Consider the following 25,301-nt stretch of genomic DNA (forward strand, 5'->3'; position numbering starts at 1 on the left):
ACGTGTTTATTTGCCAAAAAGAAGTACTGTACAGTAAATTTATTCATAAAAAGAAGTGTGCTGATTGTTGAAACACAGCGACTGGCGGCTTGGCCGGTCAGCAGCGCCTTATGAAGGCCCCATTAGAAGCAATGTTCCGCCAGCGGTGGCTCAGTGCGGCGACTACTGTGGGAAACTTGGTTTGGGAGTGAGGGGGATGATGGACGGTAGGGTGGGAGAGTAACAGGTGCGAGCGAGTACACAGTTCGGTTAAGCGGTCGTTCGGTTGACCGACGTTCGGATAATCGACGCTCTACTGTATTTGTTAAGAACGGAAAATTTTCCGGAAAAGTATAGAAGAAAATTTTCCACCTCACATCACGGCTATACAACGATGTAGGGATAAGTGGAGTATGTTTTTATGAATCGGAAAATTTTCCGGAAAATTTTCATCACTGATTACGCATCACCTCTGCACTCGTCCTGTGGATCACCACATATAGCGGGAGGCCAGCCGAGCTCCCTAACATAATATCAGTCATTAGATTAATATGCCAATCTAGACTGCTCTTGTATTGAATGAATTAAAAGCTAATGCTGTTAGAATTATAATAATAATGAATGACTTAAATTTAATGCTGTTAGGATCATAATACATTTTGTTTACACAAAATTTAAGAGACAATAAGGAACTAATTCTTAACCACCTTGTAGTTAGCACCAGCTTCATTTTCACCTCAAGCATATTGTTTTTACAAGAACGTCTCAAAGTAAGCTAAATAGTCCTTGGTCGTTACATCTATCCAAATAATACTACACTTAAATTGGATCATTCATTTCTGCTTTAATCAGGTTATGAACGCCCGATTTAGTAGAAACATAGTTACATAATAAAGCATGACATTGTATTTGAATTCAATTTGATTGGATTTTACACTTCTAACCACAATAAAGTGCTTTTACAATTCTTTATTCTAATGAACAAGAAGGAATAAAATATACCATACGACAAATATTTGATTTATATTGCTAAGTAAAGTACTGGACAAAAGTGACGAACTTAAATCATCCTTTGTTTTAATTACAATTTTGGTCCTTTATTTTACCCTGTATTTTATACCGATTTACGTTGAAATTCGGCTCATGAGGAAACCGATTTAAGTATGACACGAAAATGTAGACGAGTTTATGCGCAATCGAAGGAAGTGTTTTTGTGAACAATGAATTCCATTAGAAGGAAAACCCCTCGATCTCAACCGTTCCGGAGATATAGAGGGGTAAGGGGAAAGCTGGTGCTCTGATATTTTGAGGATTTTCGGCTATATTGAAAATGTATAAAATTTGTATTTAAACGTTACGAAAGATGCACCAGAGCGAAAAAAGTGGTGTTGAATGTTGAGGTGAGTGGGGTAGCTTTTACCCGGTGCCGTAAAAAGTAGGGGCTATGAGGAATAACAAACGTCATTGACACGAAGAACAAAATTGTATGATATTACTCGCAAATATATGTCGTCTTTAGTTTGTAGAAAATGAGAAAAGTGATATTAAAATGTATTAAATATATTGCCAAAGGAACAGAGACGTTATTATGTGAACAAAAATACAAAATATTCTGTGCAAAAGCCCTATAAAAAAACAAATAATATGGAAGATAAACACATATTATTGCAAAATTATTTTTTTCCATGGGTCGTTCCGATTTCCACTCGGCTATTTTATAGTAAAATGCACTTTTGGGCCACTTTTCGTTGCGATCGGTTAATAGTTGTAGATGTTATAAATGTTTCGATAGTTCGGACGGCCTCCATGTTTTACATTTTTCATCCTATTTGACATGACGATGCTTTCATTCAAGACAGCGTACCAAGAAGCCTATTCATAGATACCTTACACCCCTATTTTAAGCAACAGTGGAGTTTCGTTATTTTCGCCTCCCCACTCTAAAACAGTCTTCCCCTAGAATTTTTATGGACTCTTTGGTTTTGTAACCCTCATGTCTAAGGCGACGTATTACTAAAGTTTCGTGGATGAAGGAATTCTTCATTTTTTTAAACTCTCTTTAACTTGTACTATCGCTACATATTGAAAAGTCGCAAAATATCGGAGCACCAGCCTTCCCCTTATTCCTCTATATCTCCGGAACAGTTGAGATCGTTTTTTTTTATTATTATTATTATTATTATAAACCTAATGGGTTTAATTGTGCACAAAAACACTTCGTTTGCGCATAAACTTGTTCACAATTTTGTGTCGCACTTGAATCGGTTTCCTCGTCAGTAAAATCGCGACTTGTGCCTGTATCACAGACTTCCTGTTTACTGTAACAAAATCGAACTTCTCCATCAGAGTAACGTCACCAAATGAAAATATATAAATGTAGAATATACAACAACAATATCTGAAATTTAAATTTTGATTAGCGTAATACTTCATCGTTTACTGTTTACTAGCACAAAAAGCAAAAATCCACATACCGGTACTTTAAAAATTATATACTAGATGGCCGTGCCAAGTATACTTCTAGCGTTCATTTTACAACATCGATTTGAAAAAAACTCCTACCAGATACATAAATAACCTGTTCTTTTATCCCAAATATAAAGTTTTTTTTTTTTTTTTTTTTTTTTTTTTTTTTTTTTTTTTTTTTTTTTTTTTTTTTTTAACTGTTAGCTGGCATAAATGAAATTGGAAAGTGCCCAAACAATATAACCTACCTTTGTTAACTTTTCAGACACACCCCTCTTCTTTAAAGCATCCATTAAACCAACGAAATCATTGTTACTATGTTTCTCATAATGCAAGGCATACAACATCACAAGTCTTGTAGCATCGATATCCCTTACTTTATCGTTGTGGATCAGCCGTCTGATTTTCTACGAAAATATAAATAAGTTAATATTGAACTGAAATTAAACATGCAAGCCATATCTTTAACAAAATTATATAAATCAATGGGTCAATAGGTTTATAACAAGTACTTAACTATCAAATGTTAGGTAGGAAAGTTTCTTTATATAAAGAATGGAATAAAAAGTATAGTTAACATAATTGCAGCCGATCTGGAAACATCTATAATAAATTATATCGTCTTTTTTAGCCTAACCGGCATAACCGTGGGACTTAAAACTCAAAGATTTCATTTAATTTCATTTTTCGGTGCTTGAAACGTCCATGAGACTTGATAGAAACCTGCGAAATCCAGCAAATTAATATTGTGAAGGAAGATATGGTGTGTGAAGGGATCCTATGTTTATATATTATACGACTGATAGGATATTAAGACATTTACAATTTGATATAAAAAAAATTATGATACAATATCCGAAATAGACAGTCAGTACTATTACTGATAATTGATTTTGACACATCTGATGATGATTAACGCTCCAGACAAGAAGTATGTATACGATTTACTTTTCATTCATTTAACTTTTTATTCTTTCAGAATAAAGCCAACAGACGTCAAATATTCCCACTTCCATATTCCTAAGATTGCATCCGGTTCTATACCTCTTAGTACAGTCATCCACGTATCCGATTCTGGTTATCCGGGTTTAATTGAAATAGGAAAGCCGATGAAAAATTTACTTTTAAGTTCTGAATTGATCGAGAACATTTCTATGCATTGCATTATTAAATTTACGAGAATTTCTCTGCTTTTGTTTCGTCCTGAGAGTGATGAGTGAAAGGAGCATATTTGGGAGGCCTTGGCTGTGTATTGGGCCAGAAGCATCCGTAGCAGTTATCAGTTTACACTACTGGGAGGAGAGAAGCAGAAAAACCTTGAGGACCAGCAAAACATCAAGGTAATGTACTAAATTTTCCTTTCCCTGAGCTACATTCTATCATAAGACTATCAAATTACTTTTTCCTTTTAGCCCACTACTATCACGTCTGTTTTTTCTTCGTAATTGTTGATTTACTATAAAAGCAACCTAGATCTAACCACAGAACTTCAAAATCCCATTCTTCATTTTGTAGTGTAAACTGAGCTTAATCAGGGCTAACATCACTCACATCCACAGGTTTATTTTAATTTTTTTTAAATGTTCTTTAGGTGCAATATTGCTGTGTTAACAACGTTTCTCCGAAACTTTATCTCATCTGTTTGAAAGAGAATGATATAAAGATATGTCTATCCATTTCCTAATATCATCCTTTGATTTTTTGTTTCAATCTGATATTCGTATAACAAGTTTCGAGCTGTAACATTTCCAGTGCATTTTTTAAGAAATCGTTACTGGGTATCCAGGCACAAAAGGACCCTTGAAACACACAGCACAAGTTAAACGCACACAGATTTCTTAAAGTACATTTTTGTATAATGCGCACTTTTGGAATAATACATACAGAATGACTTATTTATCAGACTTCTGCTAACCGTTTCATTTTCGATTTAACACATCGACATCAATACAAGAGCGGACGTTTTCTTTTTAATTTTGGCTCAGATCCGTTGCCATCCACCTGTAAACAATAGCAAATCGCACTCTTCAGATTTTCGCACAACTTTTCTTATCCAACTTCGCAATTATTGCCAGCATTTCTTAATAAACTGCAGGATTTCTGTAATGAAGATTAAAAATTGCAGGATCAAAAGGGGTGAATGGAGAATCTGTCTTGCAGTGCCTCACTGCTCTGCATGGACAAAGATTTCAAATGAGTTAAAGATCTTGCTGGCCAGGAGTGAGCTGTTGGTATCTCATACAGGGAATCGTTGTACACATCAATGCACATGGCAATTAGGTTGTTCAGTCTGTACCTTTGCTTTCTGGCCCAAGGTTGTGTAGGAAAATGTTGCCCAGGATTCTTGCAGCTTCTTCGCTTCTGCACCAGGTTTATGCGCACTCGAGTCTAAATGGTCAACGATCCTCTCTAACTTATTTTCAGCCTCAATTCTTTTTGCCATCGGGATAGTTCCATTTACACGAATCCTTCGCTGTTTCAGTCTCAAATTCCTTGCATATAGCACACCTAACAAACGGCCGCCTCCTCTTTCCAACCTCTTCCTTATACGTTTTCAGAAAACTGTAGTTATCACAAGCCATGTCAAAGATAGCCTTCTTTCTTTACACATATCACATTCAGGAGTTGCCACTACTTCCTTTTTGGATGATAAATCTGAAGTGATACTGGCTGGTTCCTTGTCATGACTGGAATGTCCTTGACTGCTGGCACTGTCGGTTTCTATTTCAATTACTTGAGTATGTGTACACACAATCTCACAACTAATTAATCTATTGTCCTCGTCATTTGAACTTCGCACACAGACAGTATGCGCACTCTGTAGAATATTAACAGTCTCACTTATGATCTCTGTTATAATTCTACTATTTCCACGTCTCGTGCGATTGATACTGATGGACATGAGTTGCATCAAGTGATCCTGGTTCACCTTGTGTAGAAGCAGAGTAATAACTTATCAACTTTTACTGATCTTTGGCACTTCCTGTTTGTTGAAGAAGGTTTTGCTCCTTCTCTCTCCGATTTTCACTTCCACTTGAGACGTGCTTCATTTTGCATGTAGACCTACTTTTCCTATGAAAAGAGAATGCATGCGGTGTATTAGAGATTTCGAAATTAGATACTATTAGGACAGTCCATTAATTATGTAACTCTACAGAGCATGAAAAAGGTTTACAATTTGTTACGCTTTGTAACATACGAAATTCTTTTTAACAATTTAACTGTCGCAACTTTCAATCATTTTGCAGCATCTCGCTGATCGTAAAATTACCAAAGAAAAGGAAAAATTTCTGGCCAGATGACAATCCTGGCTTTGACTTCACGTAGCCACATTAATCATACGGCGTGCGCGTAAGAGATTTTTACTAAAAAGTCATCGGCGTCGACACACTGAATCAGGATCATCTTCTTGCTCTACAGTACATCTCGCCATTTTCGATCTAAAGTTGCTAGGTCAGATACGCAACTAGCTATCGTCTCAACGCAAAGTGTTCCCCAAAAGTGTAAAAGTTCTCTTCACAATATTTTATCAGAAATAATGAGTCTTAATTGTAACGAACCAAAACAGTGTTGTAAACTAAAGATAAGTTCCATTTATAAATTAATATCCAAATAGCAAGTTGTTTTCTTCTGTTATTTTCCCTCAGACTATTCAAAAGGTATATAAGCCAAATGTAATTTGGACCGTTACATGTGAGAGTTCGGCTTCAACCTTTCTACCTCTTTAGTCAGTCTATTAACTTCCTCTGTATTAGAGTAGAATGAAAGTGCTAGCATCTGGAGGTAGACAAATGAATACGCGAAACGAGGGAAAGAGGAATATTTGAAATTTCAAGAATGAAGCTCTCCAATTTTATACCTACCCACAGAATACAAGCTCATACATATAGTCACAAAACCAAAGTATATTGAACTATTTTTAAATGTATAGTAATTCAAGTAACTTATTGTTCAAGTATTCCAGTAATTTAAAGATTTATGAAGTGCACTGGGTATCCAAACTGCTGGGCCTTGGTATCCAAGGGCTGGGTCTAGGTATCCATTTGGATACAAAAAGGTAGCTTAAAAAACACCCTGAACCTTTCTTTTTTTCCCCTATGTTTAATGAAAACCTTATTTAAGTTCTGTATTGTAATGAATCGTAATTCTAAGGCTCGTGAAAGAAATACTTAAAAATAATAACTTCCATTTTATTTGAGCATACTGTATGTAAATGAGTACCTGCTGATGTTTAAGGAATATCTTGGTGTCAAATTTTTCGATATTTTACAAATAGTTATATCCAGGAAGTTTATCTTGTTAGTTTCAGTTTCCCTCATTACTTCGATGTTAGGGTGTACACAGTTTCAAGTACTGCACAGAAGTTCCAACTTAGCCTCATTTTTATCCAAATATATATCACACCATTCACGAATCTATGTTATTTTATATATAGTGAAAGTTCGACGATTGATAACTGACCGGGTTTCCGGCTTACCGTGTCGAAGCTGTAGCTACTACCTGGTTACAGCTGGTCCGATCCCCTTTCAACGTCAAAAGCGTCCTATAACGTAGACACTGGGTTGTCCAAGCACAACAGGAGTTGTGGTCCAGTTCATGTGGTCTGAATGGTTGAGCCCCGACTTAAAGAGTGACAGAATGTATGATTGTTCGGGTAGCGGAATGGATAGCGTAGTGAGGGCGTCAGCATGGTAAGTTGAAGACCTGGTTTCGAATCTTGATCCAGCTGTTAATTTTTTCACTCTTCCTGTATCACTGAATTGCACCTAATTATTTCCTCCTCTTATCATATATAGATTTGTAACAGTAAAGCAAGAGGTGTACGTTTTGGATCTATTTAGTTAACATTTATATATCGAACTATCGCTCATAAATTTCGAGTTTTAATTTGAAAGTAAATTCGTTTTGTACTTCATAAATACTTCAACCGAGTTATCACATGGGCAACGAAATCATGAGTCAGAGAAGGCCGCAGAAGAATGTAGTATTGTCGTTAAAACTGTACGGCTATCTGGAAATTGGAAAAGAACCTACATCATCTAGAAACTCTGTGAAATACATAACTTATTGCGATACTTTTTATTTTTATTATTATTATTATTATTATTATTTATTTAAAGAAGTTAACTGAAAGTTTACTTACCTGCAACTGTTGAGAATGTTCGTTCTGACAGGCTAATTCCTGTTCTACTTCAGACACTTCAAGTAAATTATGCTTGTTCACTATAGATGAAAGTTCACCTACTACTGTCACATGCTTCGATACTGTGCCCGACATTTTCTGCGGAGAAGTGTAATTAGCAATAATGAATCACTAACATATACATTATAATGCAAAAATATTATAGAAGCCATACAGTAAATTGAAGTTTTTAACTCTTTTGTTGCTGGAAACGAACACAACCAAATTACTTATGTATTATGTGATAGTTGAGACTCATGCCTCACAGGCATTATCATGACGCAACATAACGTCAGCAATATGTATACAAGCCTAACATTTCGACTCTATTATGGATGGAATGTATTCACTTAGAGCTTGCAAAGATGAAGAGTGAAACTAATCTGTACTCCAAGTCATTGAGATGAGCTGATTTTGAGTTTAACGTCCCTTTCAGTAGCGAGGCTATATGAGACGGAACCTACAGATTAACGTGAAATCTGAACCACATGAGCTCCCGCCGAGAATCGAACCCGGGGCTCCCATGCCAAAGGCGCGTACGCTAACCGCTTAGCCACGAATGAGATCTCCAAGTCCTTGAATAACAGTGAATGGATGAGTTATTACGATACTAGGTAAATATTTTGGCATGTAATTTTACGTAGTACAGTAAATCAAAGTAAAATGAAAATATGTGATACGTCAATTTTATTACTATCATTATTGTAAATCTTGAGTTTTCCTACCCAAGAAGCTGAACTAAGTATATTAAAATTATATTTTCAATTAACTTATTTAAATGAATGAAAAAAAGAAATGGATATCTGCCTGTAAAAGTATCGTGATTTTTTCTGTCTTAAGAAACTTTAAGATCGTTATAATGTAGGAAACTGTCGTACAGAAAACACCACTATGAATGAAGACAAATGGACATACGCTAAAGGACTATGAATGAAAAAAAAAAAAACAAACATAATTATTAATTATAATTATCAATTCTGCAGATGAAGCAAATTGAAATTTCATAACTGGTATTTTAATTATATATCATTCATAGTCTGTGTTTCCATGTCTACATAATAATACAATAATGGAAATAGTACAATATATTTGCTCATGGTATTTGTTAACAGTTTTATTTGCTTTTTACATGTATTAATTGCTTAGTTAATTTGTTAAAATGTTCACTTTTTAAGTTATATGCTATAGATCATTCCCATAACCCAACTGCTAATCATGAAAGTTTTCCCTTTCGTTTTTAGCCTAAACCATATTTAAAAATTAATTAATATTTGATACGTTTCACGATTTTACTCAGCAACGGTACAAAAATACAACGAATGAATTAAATGGCATAATGTAAAACCAAGCAATATAAAGGTACCATCGGAAATCCTACGTATACGCCCTTTCGCAGTCGAGTGGCTAACACACGTGCTTCCTGCTCACGCGGTTCCGGGTTGGATTCCAGGGGGTTGGCTGTCTCGGATACAAAGGCAGAGTGGTTCGGGTTGCACTTTAAACAGGATACCGTCTCATAGAACTTCAGTGGTTAAAAGGGACGTTAAACTTCAATTAATCAAACAATCAAACCCACAGCGACGTGATTCTGTATTGTAATATCAACATGGTATCAAATTAACCATCTTAACTTTCAATCAATGAGTCGCAGCACCAATCTCCCTGTTAAAAAGCTACTTTAATGCATTTATTTGAAATTTCCTGTTTTCATTGTTATAAATTCACCCTAATAGAAATTAATAAATACCTTAAACTGAGGATAATTCTCTACAAATGCCTTCATATCTGCTATGCTTTCTACTTTTTGATGGTTCTTAGCTTTCTTCTGAAATTCTTCCATCAGTTCTTTTATTGTCTGTCCTATTTCTCCGAAGTTCAGATACAAATTCTGAAATAAACATGAAATATTTTTTACGGTCTTTACTGCCATAGAAAAGAGAGAGAGAGAGAGAGAGAGAGAGAGAGAGAGAGACAGAGAAAATCACTTTATAAATCCTGAATGGATAAAGCCAATTTTTGTAACGCTCTAATTTGGCATAATTATTTAAAATGGACAAATATCAATGTGGACAAAAATTCTGACTGGTGTAGCCAATTTTGTTAGTTGCTAATTTCAATCTTGAAAAAAAAACTTATCAGACTAAAGTTAACTTAGATTCTTCGTTTATTTAACCCAGAACACGCAGTTAACCAATTTGAAAAAAAAAAAAAAAGTCCTTGCTAAAGCAGTATACCAGCAGTGAAATCTAATATTCCACGTAATTTGATCATTCATGTATATATGAACTTAGATAGCAAACTATCTCAATTACAATACCAGAATAAACTGAGATACTTGATTTTATTACTTTCAGATAATGTTAATGTTACAAGTCACTGACAACCCTTTTTGCATATGGATAACATCGATATAAACTCCAAGACGAAGAAAGTTCATTAATTTTGAAAGAAGTAGAATGTAAAATTATTCCAAATCAATATTCATACATATTTGAATTTTTGTAAAGTTTCAAATCTTAATCAAATTCTAAATGTATTTAACTTAGTTAATGATAATCCAATAAATACTTGAATAATTTGGCTTTTGTTATTTATTTGAAAAGTTCAACATTAGAACACCTTATTTTTCTAATGACATCAACGTTAGCAACGCATTTCACACTTAAAATTGGCACATTTAAACTTATCATCTAAGTTAATAACATTCATACCGCCTGAGTTACACTATTCACTTTCCAATCACAATAGTAATGCGTTCTATGATAATGAAGGCAATATATATCCTAGCTGTCAACCTTATGTATTGGTATCATTTACCGAGCAATTATCCTTTGATACATGCATTGCCACAATCACAATCTACTGTCATCCTTTCAGCATTAATTTAGCGGCAAAAAAGGCATTACTTTATCTGGCCGTTACATTGATTCACTCAACATCGACAACAAACAACTAACTAAATAATAATGGACTATGAACTATATACATATGAACATGTAAACACTAATGAAATGAAGGAAAAAAATCTACTTGACAGACTTTTCAGGATAACTGCAGAACGCATTCATTACTATGGAAAGAATGGAAATTGTTGTTTTTTGAAAAATTATCATCAAAACGATTTAACAAGAGATGATAATTAGAAGTCAGTCTTTCTTAGCGAACGGCAACAAGCGAAATTCCCTGTAAACATACGAATGAGACTACCGTATATTTTACTACTATAGTAATTTTTAATATTGTTTGATAATATAACTACTTTGCAACTCGGAAATTAGGTTGTATTAACTTAAGATAATAATAACTCAAAGGAATAAAACAAAAACCGTTCGATCTTACCCCCATCTTGCATTAAATTATTCTGGAAGTTACGACAAAAGATTTCATTATTTGATCAAATCAAGTGGAATTATCATCAAGGAAAGTTTAAGGTGCGTGACGCAGCGCTAATTTAGCCAAACATTATGAAATCACACATTTTTATAAAAAACAAACCGATATTATCTTCACAGTAACTTTGAATTCACACTATCACCAAGGTTGCGATTATGGTGGTATCATAGTCGGCGCCATCTTGGACTTATACTTTCCAACTTCCTAAGAGTTAAAATTAGAAAAATCGCGTTACCTTGACTGCAGGTACGTTTATACGCAGACGGAAGATTTTTGATACATACAAGATTCCAACTCTGGCTTCCTCTCCTTCAGTGTCGGATCCTTATCATTTCCCGACTCTTGCGTCTACCCAATTCTTTCTCCACATCACTATGGCGGACATGGGAAAAGATCACTCTCTACGGTGACAATCAGCCAAATTAGGTTTGAAGAATAATTTTACTGGGAGACTCTTTCGATACCAAACATATACAGGTTTGATCGAAAAATGGAATTTGTATACAGGTTTAGTTCCAATAGGCGAAATTTTATCGCTTAGAAAATTTCCAATAAAGGAGCTCTGTCACCGGTGTTTCAGTTAATTATATAATTTCTTCTTCTTTCTTTTGTATGTGTGTATGATATAGTTACTCGCACACAGTAAATAATATGTTACTTAATATCTATCACATATATGAATTCATCGTTATTTCAGACATGTATATTTTAATACTGTTAGCGAAATGTATCAAACCTTTTAAATTTTTAAGTTTCGAAACTGCATCAGAATAACTTTATTTTCGTTCACTTATTCCCGCTTGGCAACATACAACATAGCAACTTGCTCTTAACAGATGAATAACGAATTTAAACGTACTTTCAAGATGAACGGATGCTGTGTTATCGGTAAGTAATTCCATATGAGATAGCTCTGATCATCGCAAAAGTGAGAATTTATTCCCACACTACTGATTATAACGGTGAGAACGCAAATTTTATCTTCAATAACATCCAATTGCATAAGGCAAGCATTCATATATTACACTTATTTACAGTATGTGTAACCCATCATATTAACAAGTTTGGGTTATAATGCAAATCATATTATTATTATTATGAAAGGGTGAAAGGGAAAGATTTATACATCTATCTATCTATCTATCTATCTATCTATCTATCTATCTATCTATCTATCTATATCTATCTATATATATATATATATATATATATATATATCTATATATATATATATATATATATATATATATATATATATATATATATATATATATATATATATATATATATATATATATATATATTTCTGTATACAGGTTTAGTATAAGCCCACCAAATTGTATCAGTGTGTGTATATATATATACCGGTATATCTGGCTAACTCCATCTAAAATCATGAGGATAGCATCGTATGTACCTTAGCTTGTTTGTTTCTCAAAAAACGATAGACCCCAAGTAACAGTAACATACAGCGCAGATTAGGAATATATACGCAATGAGAAAAATGTAGTCAATCGAAAAAAAAAAATCAACGGAAAACATAAAAGAATTCACTCTCATAACAATAACAACATGTTATCAGTTAACTCATTAGCAGCTATACTGCATAACTTAACAATACGGGTGCCACAAATCACAAATACTTAAAGTGCATATTTAATGTATCGTTACCGGTAAAATCGGTGCGCTACATATTATATATTTATTTTATTTATTTATACAGATTTCTGATCATTACCGAAAGCTATAGCCCTAAGCCTATCACATATGAGGGATGACGTCCCTCGGCGAGCACACTATACCAGAAAGCGGACGGGGAGGGAAAGAAAGACAGGAACATCAGGTTTGACTGTCGAAACATTTGAAAGAAACAGAACACAATATTGAGGAAGCAAGAATTTAATTTGGGGTTAAAAATAAAACAGAGAGGTTTTTTTTCGAAAACTTGTTTATTCACTTAAGAAATTCAAAGATGAATTTAGATAAAAAGTGGCCGAGTAAGGAATGGGAGGCGGTAATTAAGAAATACAAACAACATTGGCATAAAAATAAGAACACCACCATGAGTTGGCAACCTTCCAATATACAACAAAAGACTACACAAACTCAGTCTACCATCTTACAATGTGCTGCTTCAGCGTTCGATGACTGGCCAGCCACTTGGACAAGCCGTTTTTTCGCACTACTCGATCCTGATAAGTCTGTTCCTTTTGCTTTCCTGATGTTTTTATTATACTTTCTCCTGTTTTCAACCTTCGTGATCCAAGCTCCAAGGGAGAGCCGAAAGCTAGGAAGTGGAAGGTGTTTACAGGAATTACAGTTATTTGTAAGTAAAATAAACTGTAGAACCTACATTCTGAACTACGAAAAGTTTATACCTCGACTACCCAGTTATTATTTCCCTATATTCTCTGTGTAGTTCAGACTCCATGTAGCTATTCCATTGCTTTTCTTTTTGCAATTTCCATTGTCAGCACATTAACTTCCAATGCTACTATTTATGGCTTTCTACACTGGAATTTACGACATAATTTAAGCAGCTCATCAACTGCCTCACAATACTAGATCAACATCGAAAACCTGAGTTGCATCGAAGGTATCTGCACACCTATACGGAAGCAAACTAAGTAACATCCGAAAAAAAAAAATTCAAACCTCAATACGAACATATCACCATAAAAGCCCAAAGAAAAAAAGATTTATACAAAATACCTCTTCTATAAATACTTTTTCTTGTGCACGGAGGTACGGAGAGCATTGTATACTCTAGACACGTTCTACATACTTAAGATTTTTAAACTAGCAGTCTAAGGTAAGTATTCCACACGTTTCTATAAATATTTTAACCTTTTTTGTTTAATCCATTCTCTTGATAATAGAGTCTTCCCTATCCATTTATAGTATTCGCGACGAGTTGTGAAACTTGACCTAGATCTACCGATTTCACTACCCAATAGAACGCGAGGGTGTGTTCCGGTCGTCAACACCCACCTATCAAATTTTGTCAGTATTGTCTCTCGCACTACATGAAGACATCTCCCGAGAGTACAGTGTTGTCGGATTGGCGATAAATTCTGTTTTTTTTTTTTTTTTTTTTTCGTTATATTTTTGTTGTGACTATTCGTGCTACTGTTACCGTTTTAGAATAATTGTTTGTGTGAAGATATGTGTATTTGAACACATAATGAAACATTTTATTTCGGACTTTGGGACATTTTATTTTAAAATTCAATACAGTGAAAAGCATAATCGTTCATTTAATGTTGAATCACTTTTCGTTTTTTTTTTTTTTTTTTCTAAGTTCATTTGCTTTTCCTACTAGGAAGTTTTCTTGCTGTTTGTCATTCCTTTCTTATACATGTAATTTCTTAATCAATAAAAACGACAGATTGTTTCCCTGTCAGCATTCCTATCATCACCTCACCTTTGGTTAATCTATGAGCAACGCACTTTTCATCGAAACTGAAGAAATAGTCAACGACCCAGGATATTAACCCAGAAGGGACATCGAACAAAAACCTTTGAGAGACTTTTGGAAGAGGTAGTCCGGATCGTATGAGAGACGAGTCAACATGTAGGAGCACGGACCACGATTCCAAGTTTACGAGAAGTTCACCTTGCTCTAACTTAGAGAGCACTTTGCCTTAGTTATCAGTTGCGATGGATAATCCGTTAAAGAGCAATTTCGACTTTGATTAGATTTACTGTATTCGAAACGTTGGTTTTCCTGCCTGGGTTTCGCAAACCCTTAACTCACAACTACTCGGACGACCAGCTGACCAGAGAGAAGGATGGAGGGACATCAATCCATTGGGAGAATCACCGAGAAGGCAACACCAAGATTTACAAGTAAGTGCAAGTACATTAACCAGTCCTAAAAGCTTCTTACCCTTTTCAACCCCTTCGACATCACAATCTGTTTGATTTGTACATGTTTGATTTTATTTATATGCAACCCAGGTCAGATCCTGTACTTTACGCTCTACCAAATTCTATATTTACAAAATCCTGGACGCAACTTGCCAGTTCTAACATCCCCAATTACACTGTCTATTAGCGCGTTATCTGAGCTTTCAGACTGAGAAGGGGCGACTGCACACTAGTTTCCACAAGTAAATTAAAAATGAAATAATACCGAAGTAACTAATAAGCCATTTTTGAAATAGGTCTCTACTTCTCGAAAAAAAAATCACAAATCTTGGATGTAAAAAATCAAATGAAATCGTTGAGTTTTACGTCCCTCGGTTATGTCGGTTAGGCTAAAGGAGACGGTGGTAATGAGTAATGAATGAAATGGTGGAGTGAAGAAAGTGGGAGGAAACGGGAGAGCCCCGAGGAAACCCACGCACACGGTGTTATCTTGGATGTAGTTACCAATTTTGATATAAGCTCATTTTGCACAGTTAACTAAATTCAATGTTTACTTTCGTTTCTACGGAAATGGATCCTGGTTTGGATCACCATTTTTGATATATACTATTTTGGTGCAACTAAAATCCTGAAGATACCAATTTTGAAATATACATTTAAAAATTAAATAAATAAAAAATAAATATACCAGAGTTTGTCTAACCCAAAGCGCGCAACTAACCCATGCACGAACAGAAAGATTCAGATTCTTCCTAAAGTAGTATACCAGTCATGAGATCCACCAAACTGCTCATTTCACCGTTATATTTACACCCACACCCACACACACACACACACACACACACACATATGTGTGTGTGTGTGTGTGTGTGTGCGTGTGTGTGTGTGTATTGATACAACAAAATATTTTACTCAAAATATAAGATTAATTTGAATAATTGCTTTTATTGCTTTCAGATAATATATCTGTTACAAGCCATAAACTGTATCAATCCAAATATCCAAGGCGAAGGAAATTGTAATAATTTCATCAGAGATCAATTACAATAGCATTCCAAATTGATGTTCATACACGTTTATGTTCTCATGAAATTTCAGTCTGTACTTAAATTTTGAATGCATTATTCGATTTGATTAATTACAACTCAATAAAATTAGAATAATTACATTATTTGGCTTTCATTACTTAATTGGACCATTTACATAGGAACTTTGTTCATTATAGTATTATGGGTACCCATCTACGGAATCTAATTCAGACTGACTTAACACCACACACACACATATATATATATATAAACGACGAAATCAATATGGGCTAATCCACTCTAACCACTCCCTAACTGCAATAATATACGCCCCAGAATAATGAATAAATAGAAAAGAAAACTAACCATCCTAGTCACCTATGCATTGAAAATATTGGACGCATGTATTGTTACAACCTATCTTCTTTATAAATCAATTTCAAAGTAGTAGCCAATACTAAGCATCTCCGGCTATTAGATCTAGCCATGAAAGGGAATACCATTACACTATAACTATTCCTTGATGATGATCTATGAAATATATACATATGATATGCAGCTACAAATGAAAAAGAAAAAAAAATCTAAGTGACCGACTATTGGTATCACTATGGAACGCATTTTTAGCAATCTACATATCAAAATCTACACTTGGGAGACAAAACGTTTATATTCTTGATCAGCACCATCCTTTAATCTAACAAGAACGATAATTACAAGTCAGTCTTATTATAGGAAGGGCAGCAAACTGAAGCTGAATTTCCATTGAACGAACACATGAGGCTAAATTATATTCTACACGATTTTTTTAGATGTTTATATAGTAACAACTATTTCCCAATGTGACAGTCCGAAAACTACATTGATTCTGACTAATAGGAATACTGATAACGGAAAGAAATTTGTTCGAAGTCTTATATCAATACCAAATGTTGTAAGACTGTAATAACGGATTTCATTCTCTAGTAAAGAAATAGTGAAGTGGAGACGTTCATAGGAGATGGATAAGATGCGTGACGCAACGCTAATTTAGCTACACATACTAATGACTAGAGACATTTGCATATTTAACTAAACTGAAATTGTCATCACAGTTCCTACACTCCACTATATCAACACGGTAGCATTATGATTGTAGCTCCGTTGTCGCCACCTTGGGCTGGCAGCTTCAATCCCTATTAATTAAATATAGCAAATTAGGTTACCTGAACTGCAGGTACTTTTACCCGTAGACAGAGAATTCCTGACACAAGTGGGACTCCGACTCTGCTTTCCTCTCTTTCAGAGTTGGATTCTCCCTATGTCCTGATTTCTACGTCTACTAAACTCTGGTCCGCTTCAAAATGGCGTCCATGAAACCATGTGTAGCCAAAACAGGTTACCGTATTCTCGCGTGTATAAGCCGCACTCATGTATAAGCCGCACCCTTAAAATTTAACTTTACTTCCGTTAAAAAAAATATTTTGTTCGTTTACCGGTAATTGTTGATTCAAATCAACAATAGCGGTATTTGAGTTAACGTGTTTGTTCCTGTATTTAATTGTTGTTTCGTCTGATTGTGGCTTTGTGGATTTGTTTTCTATACGTGTTTCTTGTGATGTGCGGTAAATACCGTACAACAAACGCAAAAAATTAATACCGTAATTATCTTTAAGCCATTTTAAATCATTCGCGTGTATAAGCCGCACCCTACATTTTCGTTTGCTTGTTCGTGAAAAAAAGTGCGGCTTATACACGCGAGAATACGGTAAATAAAATTTTTGACGGGAACTCCGTTGAGACCAAAATATTGCACAAGGTTGTCCAAAAGTAGTAATTTTCCATCTTAACCTTTTTGAACGTATCGGAGTTCCCCTACCACCTTTTTTTCCGCTAACTGTATCTTCTTTTTTTGTTTTCCTTCTATGTATCTAACATAACTACTCGCACACAGTAATCATATATAGTAATTATTTTAAAACATCTACGAATTATTCGTTATCGCAACCATGTATATTTTAATATTATTATTAAGATTGCATCCTATCCCTTTTCTGCTAAACTTTAACTTTCTAAAGACATTCAGGATAATTTCCTCTCACTCGCTTATTTGGGTCACGTAACAGCAGACAGAACTTTTTAAACAAAAGAGTAACGTATTGCTTGTTACTGATAGTTGAATAGCAACTGTCGTCATCAGCCTCAAGCTCCATTAACACAAAGAAATTGATACTAAATGCACACTCATAACATTCATCGTAAACGCGAATTCTGGTAAGCATTGTAATATTATAAAACGTTACAGTATACGTAATCCAATCCACAAATTTATTATTTACATCTTGTGTCGGTCTTATTCACTAATCTACGCTATGTTGATGTTCAGATTTAGTATAACTTGCAAATGTCAGTATTATCGCGGTAATCATATATTAAAGTTTACGAGAGTGACATCACGCATATTGGTTTGTTTACTTTCACACGAACAATAGCAAGTCAATAGTTGCCTACGGCTTAGGTCAAGAATAGTAACACAAAAACAAATATAGTGAATCAAAGAAAGAATCAATGGGAAATTAACCTAACAAAAAATACACTCCAACAAACATATTAACGGTAACAACGCTGCACTAATCAACTATACGAGTTCCACAGAATAACACAAACAACAACAACAAAACGGTAAACCGGTACGTTACATGTTACGGTGGTGATTGTTGTGCAGTGTTATTATTGGTAATTTTTAAATACTTTATTTTTTTAAAAAATACTCATTTACTATGTCTTCAAAGTTTGGCAACATTGTTAATGAATTTCAGCTGTTTGACATTTCCCCAAGTGTGTGCTCGGGAAGCGGCTTCACGAACTGTGCCAAAGTTTTCCGATGTATCGGAGCTTAAGGAAAAGATTTCTATGACTGGTTTAGAGCCCAAGCTCCACGATTCGGCGCGAGTACTATAGTATATACTCTTTAATCAGAGACATGTTAAAAAAAAAAAAATCCAGCTTGAGCTCTAAAAATCATTTTGAATAGGTTAGCTATTTTTCCTTGATGTGATCAGAAAAACAGCTGCAGCAAAAAATGAAGAGTTCGATCAACGGAAATTCTCATGTTAAAATATCTCCTTTGCGGTATTTTAAGCCTAGAAATAAAGTTTACATATGATTAAAAAGAAAACTGGCTGTTATGCAATTCAAATAAACATAATGAACCCATATGTTAACATTGGAATCCTCTTGTTAGGGGTGCTTTCTTCCTCTAGGAAACCCTCTCGGACAAATTAATGTGATAAAAGCCTAGTTAATTTCTGATACCAAAAGTCCAATGCTGCGGTCTAGGAGTTGACCGCCAACAATCGTTACATTCATTTTTACTTATATACATGCAGCAAAAAGATTATGCTTCAAATACTTAATACAAGATTTTAAAAGGAAAGGTAGGAGCCCAAACGACTCTTACTCACTTCTTAATAATCAGTGAAAGTTTTATAGAAAAATTCAAGTAAAAAACTGCAATTAATATTTCATTAATGTAGAATAAGTTCTGACTGAAAAATTTTGTAAATATCAAAGAATTTTGGGTTATAATGAAAGAGTGTCACAGACTGATAAGAAACTTATATATGAATCGATAAGAGTTAAGGTAAAAGAACTAATTTAACAGAAAAGTGTACTTGGAATGGGAATTCGATAAAGATGTTCCTCTTATCAACATTAAATATCTGTATTAAAGAAATAGCGAGAAAGAGTTTACATAAACACTATTTCAATAAAAAGTAAAAAAGATTAAGTGTACACGGTTGTACATATGGATCTTGCAGCAAAACCCAAAACGAAATTTAAAACAATGTTACAAAACGACAGAATCAAATGCAGAAGTAGGATGCAAGAAAGTAGAACAACTGACTGTTGTCTGTATCGTCGTACTTCTCACCAATAATAAAGGCACGCGTAACTGCAAAGTTACTTACGCATGTACTCTTACGCAAAATAATTTATCACAAAAAGTATACTTTTACTATAAACAACCATAAAAACTAACATACTATAATCTGAGATAACAACAAAATAGAATTACGTAATTGCAATGCAATCAAGTACACTTCATGAAATAAAACAAGTATTATACGTAAGCATGCGTGATGACAGATTACGGAGCGCCAGTTGAGCTGTGTGCTCTGGTTTTAAGTTGGGAAGATAACTGACAGCTAATGAAATAAAACAAATGAAAATATCTAGTTTTACGTCCCAGGGTTATGCCCTTTAGGCTAAATGAGATGGATGATTGCTGAAAGTGAATGATGATGGAATATTGGTGGGATGAGAATGTGGGAAACGCGAACAAAACGGACACAATGTTGTTCAACACAAACTCGCATATGGGATCGAACCAGAAACTCCTCGGAGCAAGAGTGAGCGCTCTTCCACTGGGCCACCATGTACCCCGTGAAACGAAGAGAATGAAGTCTTTATGCACTAATAAAATGTGTTACATATATTGTCAGTATAATCATTGGTTTCTCAAGATGTTTTATGAAAAATAGAGAATAATAACTGTTTTATGAAGCACTGTCAATTTTTCTGCTGCACATTCTCTACATGACTCAGACTCGTTGAAAAGCCGGTGTATAGTTTACCTTTCCTTCTGTAAGTGTGAAAGTAAAATACCCTTAGCTAATCACGTTTTCAATAGCGAAAGAATACACTCAATTGTTTCCAGACATTTAGAAGTTAAGACGGAAAAGAAAGTAATCCTTTTACAGTACAATTAGTGAAGATTGAAGTATCAGCAAGAAATAAAAGTACGAACACGACTCATTAAGTGGTGTGTGAGAAGTACTGTAATCTATGTACTCCATGAGGCAGAAACAAATACTAACCAAAAGTGAACAAAAAAAAAAAAAAAAAAAAAAAAAAAAAGCTTTCGAAATGTGTGTGGAGGAAAAAAAGTAATAATAATAAAAAATTAGATAGCTTGGAGTGTTGAGGATTAGACTATGAATATGTGGCCGAAAACGCGATAAAAATTATGACATGCACGAGAAAGATGAAGAGGAAAACATTAATTATTTGTACAGGTAGCATGAAGATGACTGAATTGCGATAAGTTTGTTGATATCGATGATTTGGTGATATAGCTAAAGCCCAACAGAGGAATTTGTAAAGTATGACGAAATAAAGAGGTTAAAGAATTATGAATGATAATTACAGGATTGTTATTGGAACAAGGTCGTTGAAATAAAGAAATCTGCTGCAAAGGAGACTATTCTAATTACGGTTATTGCTTCAGTTATATATAGCGAAGATTGACCTAATTTTGATTACTACTCGATAGAATGCTATTGACAGTTGATGGTATAACAGAACTAACATCGGCAAAGTAATTAATAAAACTCACGTCCTAATGCCGATAGCATACGATAGATGTCCTAATGTACGAGACAGCAGTTTGCCATGGTAGATTTATTACTTTATCAAAGGAGAAATCTAATGAGAAAATGTTACGAATAGTAAGAAATAAGAAAAAGTTCAGAGATATTTACTAATGAATGCTATAAGACTCATCTATATAGAGAAAAATGAATACAACGATGACTGGCGGCCAACTCCTCCGAGATCGCTACACCGATTTTCATTATCTTACGTACATGAGTGCACCCTGGCCTAACATACGTTTTTATTACGTTTATTTTCCCAAGAGGGTTCCTTAGCAGTAGAAAACGCCCGTAGCAACGACATTCCAATGATAATATGTGCGGTAAGATTTGACAACAATGAGTACATTTTGTTCATTTTAACTGCTTAACAACCAGTTTTCTTTTTCTTTTCAAACACATTGCAACTTAATTTCTAGCATTTAGACAAAAATTTCCGTTGCCCTTTAAATATGAAACTACAAGATTATTAACTAAAATTATAATAATGGTTGAAAGTTTGTGCAAGCTAGTTCGAGCCGAAACTAAAAAACGGTACATGCTGTTTTATGTTTGTCGCTATGAAGATAGCCAATGAAGACACTTCAAGAATTTACATTATGTCTATATACAAGATATTATGTTTAATTTAAAGACTTGGGGGTTCATATATTTTTCACAAACCTATTCTTCCCGTGCAGAGAACGGACACTTCAACTACTAACACATAAACGAATGTTCAAACTCACCTTTGTATTTCTCGCAATCTTTTCTATATCAATGTATAATATTAGTTTTGCTGTAACTTTGATAATCTATTCTTGTTTGAAAATTTGATTTATTATATAGTCGTTGTAAATGTTACTCTGTGATTAAAAAAAAGAAGAGAAAAGAAAAGAAAAGAAAAGAAAAACAGGATCACTTGAACCACCTTATAGCTTTACACAGAATTTTTTGAACGTTGTTTCTGCTTTTCACAATTCCTTCTATCTGAATGCGAGAAAACGTGGACGTTCCTCTTACCGGATCCAACGAATGTTGCTTTTTGGTATACCAACTCCCTCTACTACTCCCAAAGAACTTGTCAAACCTTTATAAACCCATGTTTCCTGTTGTGAATTTGTAAACTTCCAGGTAACATAACTTCTTAAAAATTCTCTTGTATGTACACATTTTCTGTAGCGTTAATTAACGACACCAGTTTTGTTTCATTTCAGTAAACTTGAAAACCATATCAGTTATGTAATGAACCACACTTCTTAACAATAGATAGTGGCGAAGATTATAGCGATAATTGACATTATACAGTGATGTAAAGAAGACTACATGAGATACAGAGTTATGTTTGAATATTGGAGTTAATTATAAATAAGAGAAAAAATGGTTAAGACTTTATATCATGACTAAGACATTGTTTGGGAAGAAATTGTATCCTGGGACATGACAGAACGTATGATTGAAGGCAAAAGGTGGAGGGGAGAATAAGATTACAACTGATGCGAGATATAATAACAAATAATGTTTACTAAAGACAAAAAGGTTCATTGCGGTACATAGTACATGGAAGCCTGTCAATTTTCAACAAGTAACTTATTAGTGAGGCAGAATGCTCATGATGTTAGTAGCTTTTACCTGCTTAAATTTTAATGAAACTAAGAAGTCGAAATACGTGTCATATAGTTTATAAACGATCTTAATTATGCCTTTCTTTCCAACATCAGAATTTATTCTAATATTATATATATCTACATAGAACTTACATTTGCATAAAATTCGTCTTGTTCCGCTGACAACACAACTTCTTTTAACTCTTTGGCTATACCAGGTACGTCTGAAAGATTAACCCTGTTGTTGTTAATAGTCAGAAGTTCATGAACCATTGCTTGATATGTCCACTGGAATAAAAGGGAAAAATATTCTAAGCCATCAGATGATACAAATATTACATTCATTCACAATTAAGCACATTACCAATTAAGTATCGAACCCTTACTTCAAAAGAAGATGGACACAAAATAAGTGACCTAAACAGTTCAGGAAAATTCTTATGGGTGCAATTAAAGAAAGTAAGTGTTCTACTTATTAGGTTTTATTTCAAAATGGTCAATTACTATCTTTAAATAAATATTTTGCTAGATATGCTTAAACTTTTGATGCACTATTTAGGATTTGTTTTCGTCGTATGTTCATTATCTTCATTTCTCTGTGCAACCAAGATTTTTCTGCTTCTCCTCTTCCACCACCACCATCGCTACCACCACTTTCTTGTATGCAAGCATACTGCCTTTAATACTGTATTAATATATATAAAGGTAACCAAGAAAGTTCTGTCGCTTTTTGTAGAGGTCTGTGTTCAACTGTCCCTCACACAGTGAGTTGAATGCGAATGGAGATAAAGCGAAGGTCAGTTGTTGGTCTGAGTATATTCAACATACTACCTGGTTGTGGCAGTTCAGTTACACCGTGAACTTGCGTAACAGAGTGAACATGGGACCTCCACACAGTGTCATAAGGGTGTACGAGTTCAAACTGGGATCAAACGCCGCTGCAGCGGGCCGGAAGATATGCCAGGCCTTTGGTGAGGATGCTGTAACTACGCCGACAGTACAGTGGTGGTTTAACAAGTTTAAGGACGGTGACGAAACACTCGACGGAAAACCAACACATGTACAAAATGAATATCTTCAGGCAGCAATTGAGGCGAACAGTGGTCAGACGTGTGAGGAACTGGGATTACAAGGAGGAACCATTCGGAAAAATTTCCGTCAACTTGGGAAGCACTACAAGTTGGGTCTATCGGTTCCACATGATTTGACTTGGGGCCAGAAGGCAACGCGAGCAGACACTTGTATTTCTTTGCTGTCTCGCCTGAGGAAGGAGCCATTTCTGGACAGGGTGTTGACAGGTGATGAGTATTTCTTTGCTGTCTCGCCTGAGGAAGGAGCCATTTCTGGACAGGGTGTTGACATGTGATGAGAAGTAGGTCCTGTATGAACCTCCACGGCGCCGTCATCATTGGTTAGCATCCCATAAACCGGTTCCGAAACAGCCGAAACCAGAACTGCACCAGAAGAACGTCCTCCTATGAGTTTGGTGGACTACTCGCGGCATCGTGCATCGGGATCTGCTACCAGCTGGTCAGAGCATCAATGTAACGCTGTACTCCGTCAGTAGTTGAGCCGTATTCAAGAAACACTCAAAACTCTGGAGCCAGCATTTCTGAATCGCATAGGGGTCCTCTTGTTACAGGACAACGCTAAGCTCCACGTGCCTAGGATGACCCGGGAAACCATTCTACGCCTTGGATGGGTAGAACTATTGCATCCGCCATACTACCCGGACATTGCACCGTCCGATTTTCACCTGTTCCATTCCTTGGACAATCACCTTAGAGGATGCCAGTTCAAATCCCTAGCAAAGGTACAAAACGCACTTGATACCTTCTTCGCTTCACTGCCCACTAAGTTCTACCGCAATTGGATCCATGGCCTTCCAGAACGTTGGTAGAAGGTCGTCGATGCTGATGGGGACTATTTTTGATCTTCCAGGTACGTCTTAGGTGACATATCGATGTTCGAAGGCGGTAGGTGAAAAAAGCGACAGAACCTTCTTGGTTACCTATATATATATAAACGAATATGAGTTAGTTTGTTACCTCATCACGCAATAATTACTAAACCAATTAAACTTATACTTGCCAACTGTAGGTCTCCCAAGTAACTTATGGTATTACATTGACAATTTTTTGTATGGGGATAAGGGGGTGGGTGAAAAATGCTCACATGTAAAATTAATCAAAAACGGCCAATATTGGTGTCCAGTCCATAGTTTTCAGAGTCGTTGAGATGAATAATGACACTCCAGATACTATTTAAGTGTAAGTTCAGCCCTATCTGCGTGAGGAATGAGCAAGGAGTGGCATTACGGATTTTGAAATGCATATTCTAAGGAATGGGGGGAGAATCTCAAATATTTAACGTACTCTCCCTA

General features: G+C 35.0%; 1 protein-coding gene across 1 annotated transcript in view; it reads right to left on the bottom strand.

Annotated features, from left to right (window-relative positions):
* Positions 1-2,693: 2,693 nt before the first annotated feature.
* The window catches only part of Vps45 (vacuolar protein sorting 45), a gene marked incomplete at its 3' end in the record, with an annotated part of 44,145 nt that continues 21,537 nt past the window's right edge, over positions 2,694-25,301 (bottom strand). Inside the window, 4 exon segments of the mRNA XM_081748098.1 lie at positions 2,694-2,852; positions 7,589-7,726; positions 9,375-9,515; positions 23,072-23,206. Coding sequence (XP_081604224.1) covers positions 2,694-2,852; positions 7,589-7,726; positions 9,375-9,515; positions 23,072-23,206 — 573 coding nt within the window.

Source organism: Thermobia domestica, unplaced genomic scaffold (assembly GCF_964235325.1).
Source record: "Thermobia domestica unplaced genomic scaffold, izTheDome1.hap1.1 HAP1_SCAFFOLD_1203, whole genome shotgun sequence".
Classification (NCBI taxonomy): Eukaryota; Metazoa; Arthropoda; class Insecta; order Zygentoma; family Lepismatidae; genus Thermobia; species Thermobia domestica.